The 22,822-nt window shown below is 33.4% G+C and overlaps 2 protein-coding genes across 2 annotated transcripts; both read right to left on the minus strand.

Moving 5' to 3' along the window:
• Positions 1-6,432: 6,432 nt before the first annotated feature.
• On the minus strand, positions 6,433-7,968 carry LOC110782998 (pathogen-related protein). Its single transcript, XM_021987299.2, has 5 exons — positions 7,737-7,968; positions 7,456-7,585; positions 7,001-7,302; positions 6,715-6,854; positions 6,433-6,605 (listed from the first exon to the last, which is right to left on the minus strand). Exons 1-5 carry the CDS (start codon positions 7,881-7,883, stop codon positions 6,596-6,598), a joined length of 729 nt encoding a protein of 242 aa, XP_021842991.1. The 5' UTR covers positions 7,884-7,968; the 3' UTR covers positions 6,433-6,595.
• A 1,286-nt stretch (positions 7,969-9,254) lies between these two features.
• Positions 9,255-14,846, minus strand: LOC110782999 (organelle RRM domain-containing protein 2, mitochondrial). The gene is made up of 6 exons (XM_021987300.2): positions 14,687-14,846; positions 13,057-13,360; positions 12,491-12,559; positions 12,265-12,371; positions 9,889-10,161; positions 9,255-9,585 (listed from the first exon to the last, which is right to left on the minus strand). The coding sequence occupies exons 2-5, from the start codon at positions 13,358-13,360 to the stop codon at positions 10,072-10,074; spliced, it is 570 nt and encodes a 189-aa protein (XP_021842992.1). The 5' UTR covers positions 14,687-14,846; the 3' UTR covers positions 9,255-9,585; positions 9,889-10,071.
• Positions 14,847-22,822: the final 7,976 nt, after the last annotated feature.

Consider the following 22,822-nt stretch of genomic DNA (forward strand, 5'->3'; position numbering starts at 1 on the left):
AACATTTTGAAGATTCAAAGTAATGAAATTTAACTTTTTTTTAATATATTTGTTTGCCTAGTCAGTGATGAATGAAATAGAAAATGTCTTTACGACTCTATGATTGAGATTTCCTGGTCACCTTTTGGTTAGGTGAATGTTTGAAGATTCAAAGTACCCTATTACAGAAACTCCATAAAAGAAAAATAGCAAAATATTTTTTTAATTTTCATATAATTTTTTTTTTAAAAATGCATTATACTCTTAATCTACACTAGTTAATAAACAAATTACACTGAAATGTGTTATTATACGACCATACCCAAACAATAAACAATTTTTTTATTTTATTTAATGTAAAAACTGTTAAAATGTGGGTCCAACAAAATTACTTATATACCTAAAAGCCTGTTATATACCCAATCTAGAAAATAGGGTATTATAACTGATATAGTTATTAAATCAATACCATATCCAAAAATTTGGATAGATCGAGGGTACGGGTATGGTTACGCCTACGGATATTATTCAATTCCAAAAGAAAATGATATATAATAATTGTCTGATAAGTTTTTTTCTTATATTTTCCCAACTTAAGTATTTTTATCAAAACGCTAAACTCCTAAAATCGCACTAAGAACTTTACAATTCAAATAAATAATAATTTTCTCTGATTTCCTCAACAACCGTTGATAAAAATTGATTTTATTTTATTAAAAATTCCGTTTAAGTAAATTATTCATAACAGAAAAAATATTTAGTCTCATCCGTGTGTTGCACTAAGTTAGAGATCATTTTGTACTGAACTGGACGTATTTGATCTTACTGTAGTTGCTTACTTGTTGTAAATTGAACTTGAGTAGTAAGATATCATATATTCATATCCCTTTTGAAACTTCTTTGTCTCTTTGAATTAATCTAAACTTATTACAGTTAAGAATTTATGAGCCTTTCTCTCTACTTATTTGATCTTATTTCTATTGCAAAGAACTGCATTGAAGCTCATCTTTTTCGAACAGAAGTTACAGATGTGATCGGCTGTCTACAATTACCTACCATTAACAATTATATTACTCCATATATATGCCCAAATAAATCATATAATTTGAATTAGTGATGCGACAATTAGTAAGTACTCCTGATATTACCATTACCAAAAAAAAATTTGAAGGAAAAAGATTTTCATGTCTTGATTTCTCCTTTCACACTCAACTTAAAGCGCTTTGATAAGTAAAGCTTTTGCATTATATAGTAGAAATCACCCACAAATCTTTTGGGACACATGTTAGTATGTTACAGCATAAACACCAAATAATGTTTGGCCTAGTGAAAAAAATTCATTTTCAACTAAAAGGTTGGGGGTTCAATCCGCCTAGGTTCCCTTTCTCGTACAATTGGACACTAACCTCGGAACTTTTTTTTTTTTAACACACAACGGAGAATTATATTAGATTAAACCGCAGCAGCGGAGACGAGTTTACAAACTACAATGGCCCAAACCCAAAAACTTGCGGCCCAAAAGATACAGTTATAGCTATTGTTAAGCCTACTAACGTTCCAACCAAAAACTTCACCTAGGGTCCAAATGACAAACAAAACATAAATTACATACTCACTGATTAATCCATCTAGGTGAAGAGAGAGGGACTCCTTAATTCTATTTTTCCAGCAGAATGGCTTTCCCCTTATCCTTGCTCTTTCCATTTGAAGTCTGATTCATTCTGAGCACCTGAGGAAGAGCATGCTCCATCCTGCCTTACAGAGATTGGAATAGAGCCTACCAGGAAGTGGTCTTCTGAGGTATCCATATCCTCCACCATGGTTGAATCATTTAACTCCAGCACTTCTCCATCATCTCCAATAGGTGGAAAAGGATCCTCAACACCAGCACGAGGGGAGATAATGTGAAAGTCTTTCTCAAAAACGTCTTTTGCAAATTCTGGGATAACAAAATGCACCTTCTTTTTCTCTAACATACTCATTCCATATGCAGCAAGCTCATGCGCAACAGTGTTATTTGCTCTTGGGATGTGCATGAACTCTACACTCTCAAATTTTGTTAACAAACTTACAACATCATTGATGATTGGAGACAACTCATGATGGTAATTCTGATCCAAAGTATCCAGCATAATCTTCAAAGAGATAGCATCAGTTTCAACTTCCAGCTTCTTGATTCCATACTCCTCCGCCATGATTAACCCATCCTTTACAGCATCAAGTTCAGCTGCCAAGGGGGAAACAGAGAAATATTTGCAGGAGTATCCTAAAAAACAGGAACTAGAAGGTCTCCTAAAAACACCCCCACCTCCTGCTTTGTTAATTGCTTTCCAGGCTCCATCTGTATTGAGCTTGATGTAGTCTTCTGGGGGTGCTTTCCAAGCCTTGCTTAATCTATCAGCATGGCTCACTTTTGCCTTTCCTTTACCCTGCAAAATGTGATTAGTGGCAGAGAAATCCACGAATATTGAGTTAAAAATGGAGAAAACTTTTTTCATTTTTTGATCAAAGACTGCCATATTCCTGGATTTCCAAAGATGCCAAAAACAAACACAAAAGAGAACTTTCCAATCCATTCCTTGTGACATATTAAAACAGATCCACTGACTCCAATTACTATTAAAAAACAAACTTAGATTAATATTCTTTGCAAAGCTGATTCTTTGAAAAACAAAGTTCCATATTATACTAGACTCACAACAATCCCGAAAAAGATGCAAATGATTCTCAGCACCTAAATTACATCTACTCCACTAACCTCGGAACTTTCGAACGTGAAACGGAACTCCCATGGTAAGATAATTGAGGATGTTTGAGGTCTTCTCTCAGGACTCCGGTTTGACTGACACGTTTTGGTTGCCTATTTTTTTTAATTTGGTTTGAATACTTAATACTAGTAACTAGTATTATATGTACGCATCGGAGTATAAAAAATAAAAATGATATTAAACATCCTCTATATGAAAACATTTAAATAGTGCTACACTATAATACAGTATGTCCCTTATATCCATAATCTAACTTGATTTAATGCTCAATATATGTCACCATTTTTGTTTATAATAATTTACACTGTATATCACCAAAAATAATTCTACTTTTGTAAGAAGCAAGATAATTAAGCTAGCTGGTGTTGAGTTTGAAGCAGAAATAGAAGCCAGGGTAGGGAGTTTATATGTTGGTGAATGTAGTAACTTTATTTGGAATCAATATATAAGTATTCAGCTATGCGTAGCTTGTGTATTTGTCTATATACATAATCAGTACACAAAAGTGACAAATTAAAACAGAACAATACAAAAGCGTTCTGCCATTGTCATTGAAATCTCTTCTGAAGTTTCAATCTTTCATCATCAGTTCATGTAACACATCAAATAAAGAGACTAAGAACAGTTAGATACCGGTCCTGCTGGTGTCTTCTAAACAAGCAAACATGAAACTATTCTTCTCAATCTTCCTCGTTATATTGAAGAGAAGTGATCGATGTTTTGAGGACACAAAGCTCAACTATAATAGAAATTTGAGGAAGTTTTGATGGACCTCAATTATATAACAAAATTGTATTTTCATCATTGATTACATTAATAAGAATTGTATAACAATATTTGCGAGAGCTCATCTCTCTCACTCATATCTTTGGTACATAGAACTCTTGTTTCTACGCCTCACTCATGTTTTTTGTGAGAGCTCTCTTGATTGGCTCACCTCTAAACTTATGCAAATGTAACATATTTATAGTGGTTGTATTCCGGTTTCTAAATTCTTCTACTCTCCTCATTTATCTAGATTTTTCTTAGGATAATTCCAAATATTTTAATTACTAGATTTTCTAGTCTATCTCCTAGATATTTCCTAAAATTATTCTAAATTATAATTTACAATCACATATTTCTAGATTTTTCTAGATTAATATTTAACAGCTAGAAGGTTGATCCATCTCATATATTCTCAGCCAGGTACGTACTACCCTCATCAGCAACTATACGCGTACAATCAGCACAAGATCGAGACAATAATACGGAGTAAAGGTTAAACGTTGTTTGGGATCGTAGTACCTACCAATTATATTACTCCATATATATGCCCGAATTAATCATAACTGCACGCTAAAAGTTATAATTTAAACTAGTGATGCGACAATTAGTAAGTTCCGACATTAAAAATTGTAGTGATTCAAAACCTGATACACTTGAATCCCAGCTTGAATTTGGAATATACACTTGGGATACACGTAAGTATTATGTAGAGGAACACCTGCCCCCTTTTGTGCAATCTACGTCGTCGTCCGTATTTAAGCTTCGACTTGATCGTCCCCGCCACGCCATTTATCAATCAACTGGCGTTATTGTTGTTGTTGCTGCTTCAACGGATCAAACGTGTGCTTGAAATATTGACAAAGACGACGACGTTTATTCTCTTTAGCGAGAGAAGCATGACAAGGCGGCTGTTGCGGTGGAATAGCCCGTACGTCTAACAAACATGTTCTCTTCCTCGATTCATTGCTCTTTTGATAACCTTCTTGTAACTTTCTTTTTGTTATTTAATTTCCATTTTTTATTTTACGTCATCTTCATTCAAAACACTACTCGGCACCGACTTTACCATTTGATCTTGACCCTCGACATCTTTGTTGTTGTAGCTTTCGGTTACTACTTCTCTCGGTAACGACGACGTCGTCGTCTTCATCACCTTGTTTTGTTGTTGCGTAGAGTCTTTGACGACACTAACCGTCGTCTTCATCATCTTGTTTTGTTGCTGGGGAGAGTCTTTGACTACATTAAGCGACGGTTTCACGATCTTGATTTGTTCTTGACGAAAGTCTTTGACGACATTAAGCGACGGATTCGCGATCTTGATTTGTTCTTGAGGAATGTCTTTGACGACACTTTGCTACGATTTCACAATCTTAATTTGTTCTTGAGGAATGTCTTTGACGACACTTTGCGACGATTTCATAATCTTCCTTTGTTGTTGAGGAGAGTCTTTGACGACATGTTTTGTTGTTGCAGAAGAAAACAGTGTGGTTTTCCTTTAGGTTTGAGGAGTTCGGAAACTAGAGTCTTGAACTCTTTCCCTTTTCCATGACGGTGTGGTAATTCCGGCAGAGACGGCGCCATTGACGATGACTGGTCTAACAATCCAGTACTCAGTTGTAGTAGTTGATCGTCGGACATTAACCAAGAGTCACTTATGACACCATCAGTATCCAAATTATCCATAGGGATCATATCACAAAGTGGAGTAGTATCATCATCTTCCATTGGCAACTCCATTGCTATCCAACGTTTGTTTCCTAGTTTCTGTTTTTTTTTGGATTGTTAATTTCCTAGTTTCTGTGTGTTTTTTTTGGGTATATTTATACTTTACTAATTCAAAGTATAGAGGATATGATGAAGTCGGTAATTAACTTGATAATTAAGTTTACTAATTCCTATAGAAGTAAGAAGTAGGTAACTTCCGGTTCTGGGTATTGAAAAGCAATTAAATACAACTAAACTAAACTAAAATTAATTGAATAACAATATATCATTACCGAGATAAACTTATCAAATTAATGAAACTTGCATCATGACCAATTATGTACAAAGAGCACTTGGTTAGATGCACCCAAGGGTATATGTCCTATTGACTCGATCGATAAATATTGCACATTTTTAATACGGAGTACTATGACTAAGATAAATTTAATAAATGAATAAAGTATCTAAATTTATTACGTACTACCTCTATTTTATAAAAATATATTTAAAATTACTATTTATACAAATATTAAGACAAAGAAAAATATCTATAAAAAAACACAAATTCTTATTTACAATGGGTGTACAATAAATATTGTACACCAAAGTAAAAGTTAACTCAAAATGCTTAAAAGTTAAGCTTATATATGTAAAAGTTATGTATTTTTTAGTGTTAAATTTTTTAATTTTAGTAAAACTTATTTCTTTAAAATGACAAATAATGTATAAAATTAATCATTTAACCCTTTAAAATGTTTATCTATCAAATTTTTTATTACTAATATAAAAGTTAATCAAAATTAGGTTAAAGTTACAAAAAATTGGGTAAAAGTTATCTTTGTGTACAATAAATTTATTGTACACCTAGTGCGCGCAAGACCTTTTGTTGTTCCAATGTGACTTATTTCAACACATTACATATGTTAGTACGGTGTATGTTATCATGGAGGCAATGATATATGCCTGTATTTAACCAAATATATTTAATCTTTGTGGGGGCGTCAGCTCCTACCTTCCCCTTCATGTCTTTGCCACTACGCTTTAGAACTGAACTTAACTTATTTGATCTCATTGTAGTTGTTGAACTTATTTGATTTCATTGTAGTTGTTGACTTGTTGTAAATTGAACTGCAGTAGTAAGATATCATATGATTCATATCCCTTAGTGAATTGAACTAATCTAAACTTATTACAGATAAGAGTTTATGAGCCCTTCTCTCAACTTATTTGATCTTATTTCTATTGCAAAGAATTGCATATTTGAAGCTCATCTTTTTCGAACAGAAGTTACAGAGGTGATCTGCTGTCTACATGAAAGAAGATCAAAATCAAACTTCTGTGAACATTACAAGCAATAGGAGGAGACTGCGAAAGCGTCATCTAAAACTGCAATACAGTATGAAAATGAGTTGATTACATAATATCAGAAATATTTTGCTGCTTTTTCAAGAAAACCTGAAGAAAAAGAACCCATAAAAGGGTTTTCATTTCCTACCCTGAATTTCTTAAAACAGGGCAACCTAGTTTCATATCAGCAAAAGACCCTTCCAATTTAGAACCCTTCATAAGAGCACCAAGCAACTCCCCACGATCATAGAAGAACTCAACTTTGATCACCCTCATTTGTTCATCCACCTAAATCCAACACAATAAATCAAAAACTTGTTATTTTCTTATATATGATAACATACCAGGATATTAATAAGTTAGGTTGGTCCGATATTAGTGGCCTTGTTCTAACATAGTATAGCACGTAGAATGTGATATTGTCTAAAGTGTACCTCAAAAATAGCACACCCAAAGAACTCAACTAGGTCTCCTGTAGGAGGGTGGCCAAGGAAAGGACCTTCCATGTAAGCCCAATGCCTGAACTTATACGCAATCACCGGTGGACCGGAGTAGACTTGGAGAATCTCGAAAGCAAACCCTCGAGGGAATGTAGTAGTGAAGAGCCTGTGGGATGATTCTGTTGTCTCCTTTGTTGGGTCATACAAACGCAACTCCTCTGGTAATGATGTTTGTAGAAACCCATTGTATCCCCCACCCATCTTCCTTATTCCTTCCAATGTTAGCGCCTTCCTCCCTGAACATTCCAATTAATTAACTACTCATTAGACAAATCATACAAGTTAATTAGAATGAAGAAATTGCTCATATTTACTTCATTAGTTATAAGTCGTATATATATAATTTAAAGTAAAAAGAAATTGCAAAGAGTGAAGTAGAAATGTAATACCATTAACACTAAAAGCAAACTTGGTAGCATCAATAGCTTTATAATCCTGAGGGGACTTATGAAAGAGTTCCATCTCCATGGTCTTTACCAGATTTTGCACTTTCTCTTCCAGTGAACCAACCTCCCATATCTTGCAAGTTACCAAAGACTTTATCAATTATAAGATACAATCCAACATGTTGAATCAAACTAGCTATACTTTTCAAATGCATACTATATTATTTTCAAATGAATAGGTGCATATATACTCTTTAATTAAAGCATATCAACAAAGTAAATACCTTGGTCCTGCCTTCTTCGAAGAGTTTGTCGACGATGTCGAAATTAGGAGGAGCTCCAGACACCCATTTGGTGTTCTTCTCACCTTCTCCATACATGAAAGAACGGTACTTGTTTGTTTTCTCGCTCGCTGACTCCATTTTCTCCATCTTTATTCTTTCAGTACAAGACGTAATAGTTTGAGGTTTATTTATAAAGGTTGCTAGACTTGTTTACCAATTGGTCAATTTGGTTCAGTGTAATTTGTTAAATCAACTGCTCAATTACCATTTTTAAAGGATTCTTTTCTTTTTTGGAATTTTGTTACATGTCAATTATTTACAATAATATCTATAATCAGAAAATCAATTTTATTTTACTATGAAGATCTTAGGAAATTATATTTTAATTGATTTGTTACATCAGCTCACTACAAAACAGTCAAAAATGACTACTCCCTCCGTCCCTTAATACTCGCACCGGTTTGATCGGTGCGGAGTTTAAGACATTTGAATTGACTTATTAGTTTAATGGGTGTTAGTTGATAGTGGGGTATTTTTTTAATATAGTTAGTGGAAAATATGTAAGAGGTGGGGAGTAGTGAGTGGAGGTGTGAATTTTTAAATGATTTTTTGTAGGGAATAGGGTGTAGGTGGGGTTAGAAAGTAAGTGTGAGAAATAATATAATATTAGTATAAATTTCTATTTATAGAATCGGTGCAAGTATTAAGGGACGCCCCAAAAAGAAAAGCGGTGCGAGTATTAAGGGACGGAGGGAGTACTAGCATGCTAAAATAAAAAATTGCCCAAGTTACAACCAGTACGGAGCAGACAAATTAACGAACATTTTCACAAAACCTTAATATATTGATTGTTTTCAGTGACGTTTTCAGTGACGTTTCCTACGAAACCATTAATTTATTAGTGGAAAGAGGGAAATTGGTAACCATGGGGGTCACTTGTCCAAAAAAACGACTGTACTCTTCATATTAAACTTACAAGTTTTTAAAATAAACTAAACGTGCAGCTCCTGTACACCATTAGAAGATTAAAACAAGATTTTTTCATTTATCATTAATGATCTTCGCATTTGTTTTGCTGATTAGTTGACGGATTTGATCCTTAAAATAACTACAAACTTTTCTATAAGGCGGTCTTACACAAAAGACCACCTTGGTATCATATAAGTTAAGCAATGAAACCAATTAGTTAAGCACTGGAACCAATTAGTTAAGCACTGAAACCAATTAGTTAAGCAAAGAAATTAATTAGTTAAGCAATTGAATCAATTAATTAAGCAATGTAACCAATTAGTTAAGAAATGGAACCAATTAGTTAAGCAACCAAAGTGGTCTTTCCGGTAAGGCGGTCTTACACAAAAGTTGCCGTAAAATAACATTTGTTGAGTCTTAGAGATCATTCTCTAGTACAACTTCCACTCTTTTTTGTTCTACTCGGTTATCTAGACACAAAGATTAAGGAGAACGAAGAACGAAGAACTAAGATTAAGATAAGACACAAAGATTAAGGAGAACGAAGAATGAAGAACGAAGATTAAGATAGGCATTGCATGTCTGTGCCGGTCTGGGCAGTGTAGCTAGTAGTCAAATAGAAGTACCAATCGATGAGTACTTGAATAGATTCATAAAGTTTTCTATACATTGTTTGATTACAATTAATGAATGCAAAACCTTGTAAATGTTTGGCATCCATTTGACAATAATCAACCTCTAAGGAATCTAACGATACTAGAATAACAAACCTCTTCGAGTAGGTAGATCAGTACACAAAATGTGTTGATGGCTTGATACCCAGCTTTCCAAAACGTTTACTCCGTACTTGATTTGATGCATTATAACTTGCTGTATGAATCTGCAATAGAAAACATCATATGAAACATGTGTAACACGAATGAAATGTAAGTACAGAACAGTTTTGTCACACAATTTAACATAAAACTGTTTTTTCAGTTGTATTACAGTTTACAGTACACAAAATCAGAACCAGAAATACTTTTCAATAGTAGAGTTCCGTTTTTGGACAAATTCGGTGGGAAAAGAGGGAGGGCTAAAGGCTTTGTTCTTTTTCTCTAGCTTTTGATGCCTTTCCTGTTTAAACATGGGATTGTTTGATCATTTCTACTATATTACATAAACTCTTATCTGAAATACTTACCAAAATGTAACAAGAGTTTACGATGTAAACTGAACCAAATCAGAAGGATGCCATAAAATAAAGATTTCTGCAGCATCTCTATTTATCAGCAATAAGGCTGCCTACATCTTGATCTCCTTTGTACACTACGGCAGCAGAACTCACATTGCTAGCTCTTAGTTGCATGCTCAGCAGCACTGAATGTTAGCGTGATTCTCTTGAAATCTGCTGGTTATTGCGAGTTTCAGACCTTGGTTTTGCTACTTCTACAAATATTACCCTGCCATCAAGAAACTGAAAGTGGAAATTGTATATGTTCAAATGACTAATTGTTCATATACTCCTCAAAAATAGAAGAGACTAAGGCCAAGTTTGTACATGTAAATGAAATCAGGAAATAAACCGAGAAAAAAAAAAATAGTTTTGTTTTCCACCACATTTATATCTACAGTATGAAGTGTAGGATCTAATAACAAAGAAGATAACCTGTTAGCAAAAAGTGCAATTGTTTGGTTACAACTACAAGTAAATTGAAAGCATGTGTGTTCTCGAACTGTAAGAAACAACAGGCTGAATGAATGTAGCAAGACTAGCAGCTATACAAGATACCTTAAGCTTTGAGTAGCATAAATTTCAACCAAAAGGACCAAGATAGTGCACTACCAAGAACTATATTTTGACAGAAACATGCAACTGAACTAAGAAGTGAATACGGAGTATTTTTTCTAAAAATCTCACACATCACCCCCCCCCCCCCCCTCTTTAATTTGCAATATTCAACATCATTTTGGAATCTTTCAAACTTATATGTGCTTGCTTCTAGCATGCAACACCAGATTCTTATAGAAAGTCCAGAAGTCTAAAGAATAAGAATTCTTTTCAACCAAACTGCTTTAGAGACAGCTTTGTTTCTCAATATGTTCAGCTTGAGCCGAAGAAATTGCCATAATTTTGTGCTTCTTGGAACACTATAAGACATTTTTTTTCCCCCAAGCACAACATGTATGGTGGTGTGCTCTTTCGATCATCTACAGAACGAGCAGTCACTGTCTATGTAGCCTTATTCACTTTCTTCAAATTGGTATCTTAATCTTCTTTTCTTAGTACTCTGAAGATAGTGCAAGATCACTCTTTGCAGCAGAAAATTGTAGCTTTTTTAGGATAACTCACGTCTATTGAGTCCATATTGAGTCTAGATGCTGAGCTAAGACAACATATACAGGAGTTTGGTTGGCTCTCTACTCTACCAAACTCACGCAATGCCTGACATATGCTCTCAGGATACATAGGTGATACTACAGTGAAAGAGGATCTTGTGATATCATCAAGGTATCAAGTCAAAGAAAATGAAATTGATCAGCTACAGTGGCAAAGATTGGGTTAGTTCCGTACATGAACAAAAGTGCACATCAGCATAGAATTTTCTGCTTAGGACAAAAACAATCTCATGGTGTTTTAAGAAACAAGAAAGAGTGGTACTTTCTTAAGCTGAAGCTAAATATATGTTGTCCCCCAGTTGAGAATAATTCTTTTTGAATTGGATCACCAGTAACTAGACCCGACAAAGATTGCTTGTAGCTATCTGTCTGCAATTGTCAGCAGAATCTAGTGTTTCATGCTAGAAATGAGATTATATATCTACAGGGGCACAAAGAGAGAACAATAAGTATGCCAGATTTTCTTAGATAAGCATAAACCAAAAGGATTCTAGTGACAAGTATGTTCCTTAGCAAGACTAGACTAGCAACAAACTAGGAATTAAGGGTCAGAGTTCGCTGGTACGCTAGCTCTAAGTCGTTGGAGGGAGGGTCCATGTTCAATTTTGTGCTCAACTTAGCTACTCTTACAATTAGAATACATTTTTGGGTAACATGGATACTTTCTATATTTGGGGACTGTAGCTGTATAGGTGACAAGTATAAGATCAATCTTTTATGATTTTGTGCAAACTCCATTTAAGTTTGTTCTCAAGATGACATGTTGGGTAGTAGAATCCCATTGTGGATGGGACATGTGTTCTGATGAGAAGACACAGTCGGATTGAACGGAATGATCTTTCGGCCTCTACAAGACAAAACTGTGCCACAAAAAGGGCTCAAGTTTTTTTTAAAAGAGGCACCAACAGCATTGACAGCATGCAGCTGTCCTTCCTTCCCAATTTCCTACTCTCGAACTAACATTTGAATAGGAAAATATGACCCTACAAGGCTACAAAGTCCTACCAGGTTCTCACTCACCTCAAATAGCACCGCTTGCCTGCATTTAATGAAAAGAACTAAGACCAACCATTGATCTTAAGGAAAGAAGCCCTCAAAAGCAATCTTTCACATAACACATGTAAACCTGTGAATTGAGAATTGATGTTCAACCCGGAAGTGTTTTTACAGTAGAACATACCTTTCCATGCATTCCTTCTATGGCATTCTTAGACTCCTCTTCAGTTTCATAACGGAGGAAAGCAAAGCCCCTCGGTCTATTTGCAATTTTATCCATCACAAGGTTAACTGCAGAAAGTTCAGGTATAAGGCTTTTGAATTCAGTTTAATCAATAAAAGTGACTGCAAAAAAAAATTGGCTGACGCATATCTGAATAGGTGAACAAACTGCTGTCTGTATTAGTCACCTTCCACTAGTTGGCCAAACTTTTGGAAAGCATTTCGCAAACTTTCTTGCGTAGTGCTGAATGAGAGACCTGCATGCAGCAGCATAAATTAGGCAACCATTAAACTTTGCTAAACGCTTACTATTGAAGGAGGGTTACAACAACCAACCCCCAAATTATATACTTCGTATATTAACTAGAAATATTTATTAGATTAAAAAAAATGCTATCACAATACAAAAAACCAGGAGACACTAAGGGATCACCGCCATTGGAAAAATTCCATCTCTTTAATTGATCTGTGTTGTGACATGATTATTATCCAACTTCAATATCGCAAACTATTTACTAGATAACCATAAAGAGTATTTTCCAGGGTCTTCAAGCTGATGGAAGTCAGGATCAAGCTGCCTCTAGTTCTCATGATTGTTGTCATTTCTGTGTGATGTGCTTCAACTTACCCTCTAATGCATCTAAGCAGATACCCTTGTGCGAATTGTCATCAAGGCTAATGCATCAACTTAACCTCTAATGCATCTAAGAGAATTGTTTATGTAATAGACAACGAGAAGATAGCAAGCACTGACCACTAACATAGAGCCTGGTAGACATGGATGAAGTAGAACCAGATGGAGAAGAGACACAAGCCACAAAAAATTGACGACCTGAGGGAACTCTTCCTTGGTCATTGACATGAGAAGAGAGACAAGGATTTGGTAGGTAGCAAAAGTTAGAAGAACACAAAGAAGAAAAAGAGGAGATGTTTTGGTGGAATTTCGGGGAGATAAGCTGATAACAATATTTCTTTATTGGTGATCTTTGTTTCCAAGCCTCTTTTGTTGTTGATGTGGTGGTACAAGGAACAGTGCAAAAGCCGGTTGCTATTGTCATCTGAAAAAACATGTCAAAGTCACCTCTTTGATCTTCAGTTGTACATGTAAACACAAGTATATGCGCATCTTTGCAACATGAAAGGAAAATAGATGATTGAAATAGAATGAGCTACTTAAAAGATAAATAAACATGTGTAGCACAATATTACAATTTACAAGGTGCTAGCACTTCCAGAAGAAAAGGTGAATCTAAAAAGACCCGATAGGCTAGAAGCACTTCCAGGATCTTGTTTATGCAACTAAATGACTTTCATTCTCTTACACTATCTGTATCAAATGAAAAGATCCTACATTACATTCCAACAGTGAAGGCACTATAACAAAATTCAGCTACGGAGTAATAAAATTGCACAAAAGTTCTGAATCCTTTTCAATGTCATATTTTGATCTACATTGCTTTTGTCAACAATATTAATTATTGGCGCTGGCATTGTTCAAGGTGATCTTACTGCACACAGCATCACCTCTAATTAGTTGAGGAATTAATGTATGCTGTATGCAAGTTCTAGTTATAAGAACAAAATGTGCGAATTGTCACCAAACTATAAGTGTGTGCAAAATACTTCTTTCCAACACTCATTTGTTTCACTAATTTGGTGTACCATTTTGCAATGTTATACTATTTACACTAGAGCCTATATAATTTAGCATCAGTTGAGAATTTCAGATGCTTAAGAGAGTTCATTCTTTCATGAAACAAACTCCCTAGCAGCAACAGTTTATGAAAATTTTACAGCAAAGTACTTCAGAAGATTAGGCATAACTGCATAAGTGTCTTGTAAACAAAATGTCAATTGCAATGTCAATCAAGCATAATGGCCGGCGAACCGGCAAATTGGGTGAAATTCGGTAGACATTCCTTCTTAATTCAGTGGTAGTTATCAAAATCATCAAGCCTATTGACCGATGATCTAAGTAAAATTCGGTGGATATTCCTTGTTGTCCCATTGCTAGTTCATTAGCATCTCCTACATACAGTGACAATTATTTAGGATCGGAGGGAGTACTATATTTCACATACCCTTGCAAAAATTGAACAAATTTAACCATTTTATCCCCAAAACTACTTTATCTTTTCACAACCATCAAATTGGAATAAGAAACTAAATTGAATAAACCCAGTTAAAACCTAAAATTCAAATTCATTAATAAAGCTAGACAAATTATATGAATTGATCAAACTTCTCTTAAAAAACATAAACATCAAACAATGCAATAACTTTACACGATTTTCTATACAGAATTACTGCAAAATAAAATCCACTAATTTTTTATGAAATCTGTTGAAAATGACAGAAAATTAAAACACGGAGTAGAAATTTACCTCTTGAAGAAATATAAAATGTGCGAATTGCTGTTAGCCCAATCCTGCAGTCTGCAGAACTCCGATATCCGTTTATCTGCTAAACTTGGATTATGATTACATGAAAAGTTTTTCGTTTCACAAAACTTAGAACCAATCATTTTTATGTTCTGTATAGTTATACTTTTACTGCTGTGACTCTGTTAGTGCTGTCCAATTCCCTCCCGGGCCGGATGCCTGATGTTGGCCCAAATATTCAGATTAAGCCCATTTTTTGCATGTGTCACACTCGAATGGCCGTCTTTTTGGCCCGACCCTTTTGATCGTCTCATTTCACTTGAACTTAACTGAAGTACTGAACCCAGATTATTTCTACTGATTACACTTATTTCTACTTATTAAAAATGATTTAATTAATTATAACATTTTTTACTGATTTTCTAGTGTTTTAAATGGTATTTAAAATTATTGATTGTTACTGTTTATAACATTTTTATTGTATTTGAAATTATTAGGTTTTGCTAGATTCTTGATTCTCATCCGTAATTGCAAATTTTGTTTTTTAGAGTTTGAATAATGGAAAAGGTGGTATGCATTCGTATGGGTTTAGGTTTTTTCATCAATTCGTCTATTGAACTCGTGTGCAGATTGTGAAGCGCTATACTTGAAAAGATGCGAAAACATCGAGCTACTCGTGCAAGCTAAATGGTGTAGTCAAAGTTGTGCGTTAGGATGCAGGATGATAATTATTTTGATTGTATAACCACTGTGTTTTTTTCTTCTAAATATGTGGTTTAGATATATATATATATTTTATCTTTCTAGATATTGTATACAAAATAGCTGATTACTGACGATATTGTTCATGCCCGGCAAACAAAAAAAAAAATTACACTTATGAGAATTGTCATTCACATGATAGAATTGATTTTTACAAAACATTACTTCGTATTTTTTAAAAGTGAATTGAACACAGCCTAAGTGGGAGTAATTTTGTAAAGTAAAGAAAGTAGATCAGCAAACCTTTATAGAGATTTTGCCATACCACGGAGTACAAATATTTTAAAACATGAAAAATTGCTTATCATGATATCACGTGTTTTCCTTTTTTTTTTTAACCACTGTACATTTTCCTCAATATCTCCATTTACTTACATTTTCCTCAATATTTCCATTTACTTACCGAGCAAAGCTTGGCCTCGTTTTGTGAATATTTCAATTTCGGACTAGTGACACTTTGGGGAAAGATTTCCCCTTGTCCTTTTCCCCCCCTTCTTAAAGTGCCTAGCCCACTAATCCGAGTTGGGTTAATCCGAGAGGGGTTCCAACCAGACATATGGCTCTTTATCTTCCCTTAAAGGTCATGTTTGGCAACTAGCGGTTAGTTGTTAGTTGTACCGGATCATATTAGCAGTTTTGACTAGTTGTTGGTATTAGCTTGTTTGACTAGCTGATTCTATTAGTTGGTTATGTAAAGTGTTTGGTAAATAGCTGATATATATAATAGTTGTTTGATTGTGTAAAATTACAAATAAGGACATTGAATTATTTAATTATAGAGAATTAGTAATTGCTAATTACAATATAAGGATACGTATAGTTAGATTTTTATGGGAATGAAATGTATTGACATGAAAATAATTAAACAACATCCATATAAAAATTGAACATTTGTTAGTCCCACAAACAACTTTTACGAAAATAAATTATTAAATGTAAAATTTGCAAAATAGGAATGACTAAGAACAATATACATTAAATTTATATAAGAAACATATTTTTTAATATTATTTTAATTATATTACACATCATCTGTTTAAGAAAAAAATATCTAGTTAAATAAAATTAAAATAAAAGGTAAGCAAAGTAGTAAAGTTAAGTACTCCGTACTAAAGTGAATAAAGAAAAGAAAAAAGTATATCAACCATATTTCACCATGAGGACTAATTGTCTTTTCAACTTACTCAATACAATCTTCTAATTGAAAAAGCTGCATGGAACAACTTTTTGAAATTAGAGGATTAATTTCAATCCTCTATTTAATCCTTCTATTTTTCAAACATCCAGATTAGAGGATTGAATTGGACAAACCTCTAAATTGGTCAAATCCTCTAATTTTTTTGTCAATCCTCTAACAACCAAACACAACAAAAAGAAAAAGTAATAAGCATCATGACATGTTATTGACAACCAAAAAACATGTAACAAGGATTGAACATCGAACTTTCTAAATTAAAAGTTACACTTTCTCAATGTATATTATACCTTTTCAGTAAAATAATGAACAACTCCCGGACCATACACTAGCTTATTTTTATTATTTCCAGCGCATCCTATTCCGTTGCTTTCAAATTTTCTTTTTCCATTTCCCCTCTCCTTTATTACAAACAAAGACAACATAACAAATTTTTTAAAATAAGAGTAAAGATATGCATCATTCGAGCTAAACACTAGTACAGAATAATATACTTTTTCTTTTCATTTTTTTGAGGGAAAGCGGCTTAGCGGGTTCAACGGAGTTTAGTATACTTGGGCTTAGTGTTTAATTGTTTATAAATAGAATAATGAGGTCTTGACCTATTGGTTAGACTGAGAGTCTATATACAATAGATCACAAGTTCAAATCTTCCGCCTCATTGATAATTTATACTCCCTCTGTATTTATTTAAGAGATACACTTGACCGGGCACAGGTATTAAGAAAAAGAATTGAATGAAATAAAGTAATAAAACAAGTGGGATTGAGTAGATATTTTAATAAGAAAAACAAGTGGGGACCATGTCATTTTAGGGAGTGGGGGTGTGGGTGGGGTGTAAATATATCATTTAATTAGATGGTGGGGTTGATAAGTTACTAAAAATGACAAGTGTATCTCTTAAATAAATACGGCCGAAAAGGCAAGTGTATCCCTTAAATAAATACAGAGGGAGTATTGTTTTATGGGGCTTATTCGCACCTAAAAAATAAATTGTTTATACTCCCTCCGTATTTATTTAAGGGATACACTTGCCTTTTCCGCCCGTATTTATTTAAGAGATACACTTGCCATTTTTAGTAACTTATCAACCCCACCATCTAATTAAATAATACATCCAATTTACCCTATCACCCACCATCCTATTAAACAAATAATTTCATAAACCCACCCCACCCTCCACCCACCAAAATGACATGGTCCCCACATGTTTAATTATTAAAATATCTATCCAACCCCACCTGCTTTATTATTTTATTTCATTCAATTATTCTTTTTAATACCCGTGGCCGACCAAGTGTATCTCTTAAAAAAATACGGAGGGAGTAAATATTTACTTAATGTAAGGGCAAATTAGGAAACAGCTCCTAACACTTACACCAATATCTTTCTCACATAACTTAGGATTCTTGGCGAGAGTGAGATGATGAAAGGGACTACACTACTCTCTTTCCACACCAAGATCCCAAATCTCTACTCCCTTTCTTCCAAATTATTTTTGGAACTAAATATTGTGTGTGTGCGCGCACGCGTCTATCAAGTTTAATTTTCCATGTGTGCGCATCTTAGACCATTGTTAATTATGTGTAAAAAAATCACTATCCCTTTCTCTTTACCCACTTTCTCACTCATCATTTTTCATTTTTTCCATTAACAAAAAAAATTCTCCATCCCTCTCGTATCCATGAGCAAAAAAAAACTCCTCACCCCTCTTTCTCTACCCCTACTTTTCTCTCTAATAACAACACTAATAAAAAAAAATAAAAAATTAGAAAATGAGTAATTAAGTTTTTTGTGCATATAGTTGTAAATAAGCAAATTAGAGAGAGAAATGAGAAAAAAAATATTGGGTTAAATTATATCAAAATGGATGCTTATTTGTAGATCTTGAATTTTTATGAATGATGGTAAATTTATTTTATTTTTTTATGAATCAGAAATATAAACAAATTCCCGTTGAAAAATTATTATTACGTGAATTTTTTATGTAATGCCACGTGGCGGATTTAGATTGGGTGGATTTCCCCACTCCAAATCTAAAAAATCCCCATGCCAAGGGGGTTTTTGATTTTGCACTCTCCAAGTGCAAAATTTTGCACACCACTAACCCCTTAAATTTGACTTTTCTCCCTTATTTTTCCCCAAATGCAAAAATTTTGCAAAAATTTTGCACACCATTAACGATGCTCTAAGAAGAATTGTCACACATCTGTAAAATTGAAGAGAGGTGAGTCTAAAACTCTACATGGGACTACGGAGTAGTTTATAAGGTTGTAGATTACTAATCTATTACCCTATGTTTTATAATGGAACCTCACAACTTTTATCGATATACTTTATCCGTTTTATAATGCTCCTCGCTTTTTCATTATCCGCGGTCTCAAATGCACTACTTTAACCATTAATAATTTTAATATTGCATTAATAAAAAATTATAAAATAAATGATACGAAGCATTTAGAAAATTTATATTGAAACGAATCCAATGATATCTCACACGTTAATGTTTTTACTATTAATTATAATATTAATTATGGTCAAAGTTTAAACTATATGAATAGAAAACATGAAGAACATTACGAAAGAGAGGAGTATGCATCACTGGATCAAGGGCTAGCAAAGTAACAATATCATATTATACTATATGGTCTCTAAATCATTTACTAAGCCATTACAAAAGCCAAAGTCTGTTGAGACGAATATGCTAAATTTCTTGCTAGAAACAAGGGCATTATTTGTCTAATACTTGCAGAGATTTTACATCGAAAATAAAAGTCAAGAAAAACGCGTTACATACAGAAGAGGGTAGTACGTAGTGTGGATTGTGGACAGTTATAAGATTGAAAAATTAAATGCAATCGCTATCAATTTTTGTCACACCGACAAAATTGGGCCTTATACCAGCTGCATTACATTACATAACAATACTACGGAGTACGTAGGACTATAAGAGATGCACGATTGGAGGCCAGCCTCAGCCTCAGCCTCAGCCTCACCCATGTGTAGTTGTGTACGAGTGAGAGTGACGAAGTAACCCTCGCACCGTCTTTACTGTTGGTTTCACTTTTTGTAACATTTTACTCCAATCTACCACCGCGTATTACCCATATCACATTGTAACTTCTTGTACCAATTGAGGTTGGCATGAGTGGTTAAGGAGCAACGGGTTCGAGCCTTGGGAATGGAAAAAATCTCAACTGGGAGGGATGCTGCCCATCGAGGTACCCATGCAAACTCCCGCGGGAAATTAGTCCACTCGCCGAAAGCGGTGGGAACTCCTCGTAGTAGAACCAAAAAAAAAAAAACATTGTAACTTCTTGTTAAAATTTTTTAGCAAAATTTCAGGTGGTTTATGATAGTGGGGAATAAAAATTAGGTTACTCGTAATTGAAATCGGAATTTGTTAGGAACTTGCGGATTCAAAACTGAAACCGAAATGAGTAACAAAACTGAAAACTTGTTTGAACATGATCTAGTACGATTTTCAATTTTTTCGAACACGAATCCATTAGGAACCCTATTTACATCGGTTCCCTTATCAAAAATGTTATTTAAGCTCAAATCATAAAATATTTCAAGCTTATTTTACAAAATTAATAATAAATAAAGTGTAATAAATAAGTCAAAATCATACAAGAATTTAAGCCCTACTAAAAAAACACAAATTCTTATTTAGAATGGGTATACAATAAATATTGTACACCGGAGTAAAAGTTGACTCAAAATGCTTAAAAGTTACATTTATATATGTAAAAGTTATCTATTTTTTAATGATAAATTTCTTCATTTGAATAAAAATTATTTCTTCAAAATCACTAATAATGTATAAATTAATCATTTAACCCTTTAAAATGTTTATCTATCAACTTTTTAATTTTATAATATAAATGTTACAGAAAAATAGGTTAAAGTTACAAAAAACTGCATAAAAGTTATTTTGGAGTACAATAAATTTATTGTACACCTTGTGCGCGCAAGACCTTTTGATAAAAAAATTAGTTTATAGAATGACCAGAAACTGTCTTAACAAGTCCCAGTATCCATTCTCATTTTCAGAAACTTATTGCAACAAGTTCAAGTTCTGCTTTTCATGAGTTTTTTTGAAATCGGTTCCAATTATGAAAATTTGAGAAGTTACCCTATAATGCTCAACCGTAGTTTCTAATGCATAGTAATGGATTTTACGGAGTACTTGTAACTTCTACAGAAAGGAAAAGTTATAGGCATGCTTAACGGTGTACTACTTTCGTTTCTTAAACCCTACTCATTTTCCGATTTCATCCGTTTTCCAAAATTTTAAAGCGTTGTCGCTTGGTCCCATAAGCATTTAGCACCATCCAAAATTTTGTACCGTGCATTAACCAAATGATGAGGAATTTAAGTAGGGTGTGGACCATGTAGTACCTATTTGAATCAAGTCATCAAGTTCCATTTGGATATAAGAGCAACATTAACGTCAAATTTTATGACTTGAATTTCGCTGAAATAATATATGACTTACCTAGTTTTAATATAAGACGTATCAGTTTGTAGCGTTGAAGTAGGTTAGTATTAACAAAGTCTTAAATCGAGTTTTGAAAAAATAAGATTCTAATTAAGACTCAATATGTGAGTTAAATAAAAAATTAAGATGTTATATTATTTGAGATGTTTTAAATGAGTTTGAGGGATAAAAGGCTAAAATTTAGATGAGTCTGGAAAATTCTTAACAAAATTTAAATATAAATATTAGTGGAAAATTGATATAGCATATGGGAAAAGTTTTAAGATAAGACAGCCTTAGAGATCGCTCTAAATCAATACAATGGCCAGTAAGGAAGTGTTTGGTAGAATTAAATAGTTAGACAAACAAGGAGACATACACTCAAAGGAAAAGGTTGTGTGGAACAATGGTTTTACATCTTTTTGAGACAAACATAACTATTGGTGTCTAAACTTGTTGGAAATTTTGATAGATAATTTATAGCAACAATCAACATCACAATGATAAAAAATAAAAAATAAAAAATAAAAAATAAAAAATAAAAAATATATCTTAACATACGTACTTTCAATGGGAATTTGAGTTAAAATGTGTTATATAGTAGTCGTTTTTAAAGAAATACTCCGTAATACATTGCTCCGTAGTACGTACACCTTATTAACACTTAATTTAATTAACTCTTTTTGAATCACTGAGTATATATAATTAGTTCAGCAAATGTACTTCGTATCATCTTGGGGATGATCATTAGTTAGCTGGTCGAAAGCTAAAAGTGGTATTCAAGAATTGAGAACAAATCTTGTCTATATTCATTTTTGTTTTACCAATCTCACTACTGTATATAAAAAATTATAAATATTTTTCATAACGAATGAATATGGATATGGATCATGAATAACTTAGTTCATTGGGGTTTGTTTCAAAGACATACGAAGCAATATTTTCATAGGGAAAGAGCTTTAGTGAAATTCCGACAAGGTTAACTTTGGGTTGAATACGTTAATGCTCAGTTCTGTTACACTTATTTTGATTTATTTCAGATAAAGTTCCTCGGCCAAAAAACCTTTTTTCCTAAAAAGCGTATCACTTTATTTTATTTTATTTTCTCTCCTTTTTTATAAACTATTTATGTATAAAAACAAATATTGGACTACAGAGTATGACAATAATAGAAAAATTTGGTAATATTTTAGTCAAAACACCATGTCAATAATAAAAAAAACTCATCATTTTGGTCAAATTAGCATATTAAACATGCCGAATATTTTGGTCAAATTATTATATAAAATATATAATACGGGCTGGAAATTGCATATTACGGAGTAGATGATTAAATGAGTACATCCAATATTTTATTATTTATGCATTATCTTTAGGGGATATATATTTCAATTAAATATTTATTTCAAAGATATAATCAAATACGAAGTAATAATTTTCAAATATCCACGCATGGACGGACCTAATCTAGTAAGTTTATAATAAGTGAGTCAAATGAATGAGAGCGCCCCCTTCAATTTACAGATCTGGCACTGTTGCGAAGTACTCCGTAGGACTTATCTTCGGCATTTTCACTTAAGATGATTCAATATTACGGAGTAAAAAAATTGTTAATATTAATAGGAAAATGATAAGTAAAATACTCTATGAAGTCGTTCTAAAATAATAATTACTAGATTTTAGCCCGTGCGATGCACGG

The sequence above is a fragment of the Spinacia oleracea genome, chromosome 1 (assembly GCF_020520425.1).
Source record: "Spinacia oleracea cultivar Varoflay chromosome 1, BTI_SOV_V1, whole genome shotgun sequence".
Lineage (NCBI taxonomy): Eukaryota > Viridiplantae > Streptophyta > Magnoliopsida > Caryophyllales > Amaranthaceae > Spinacia > Spinacia oleracea.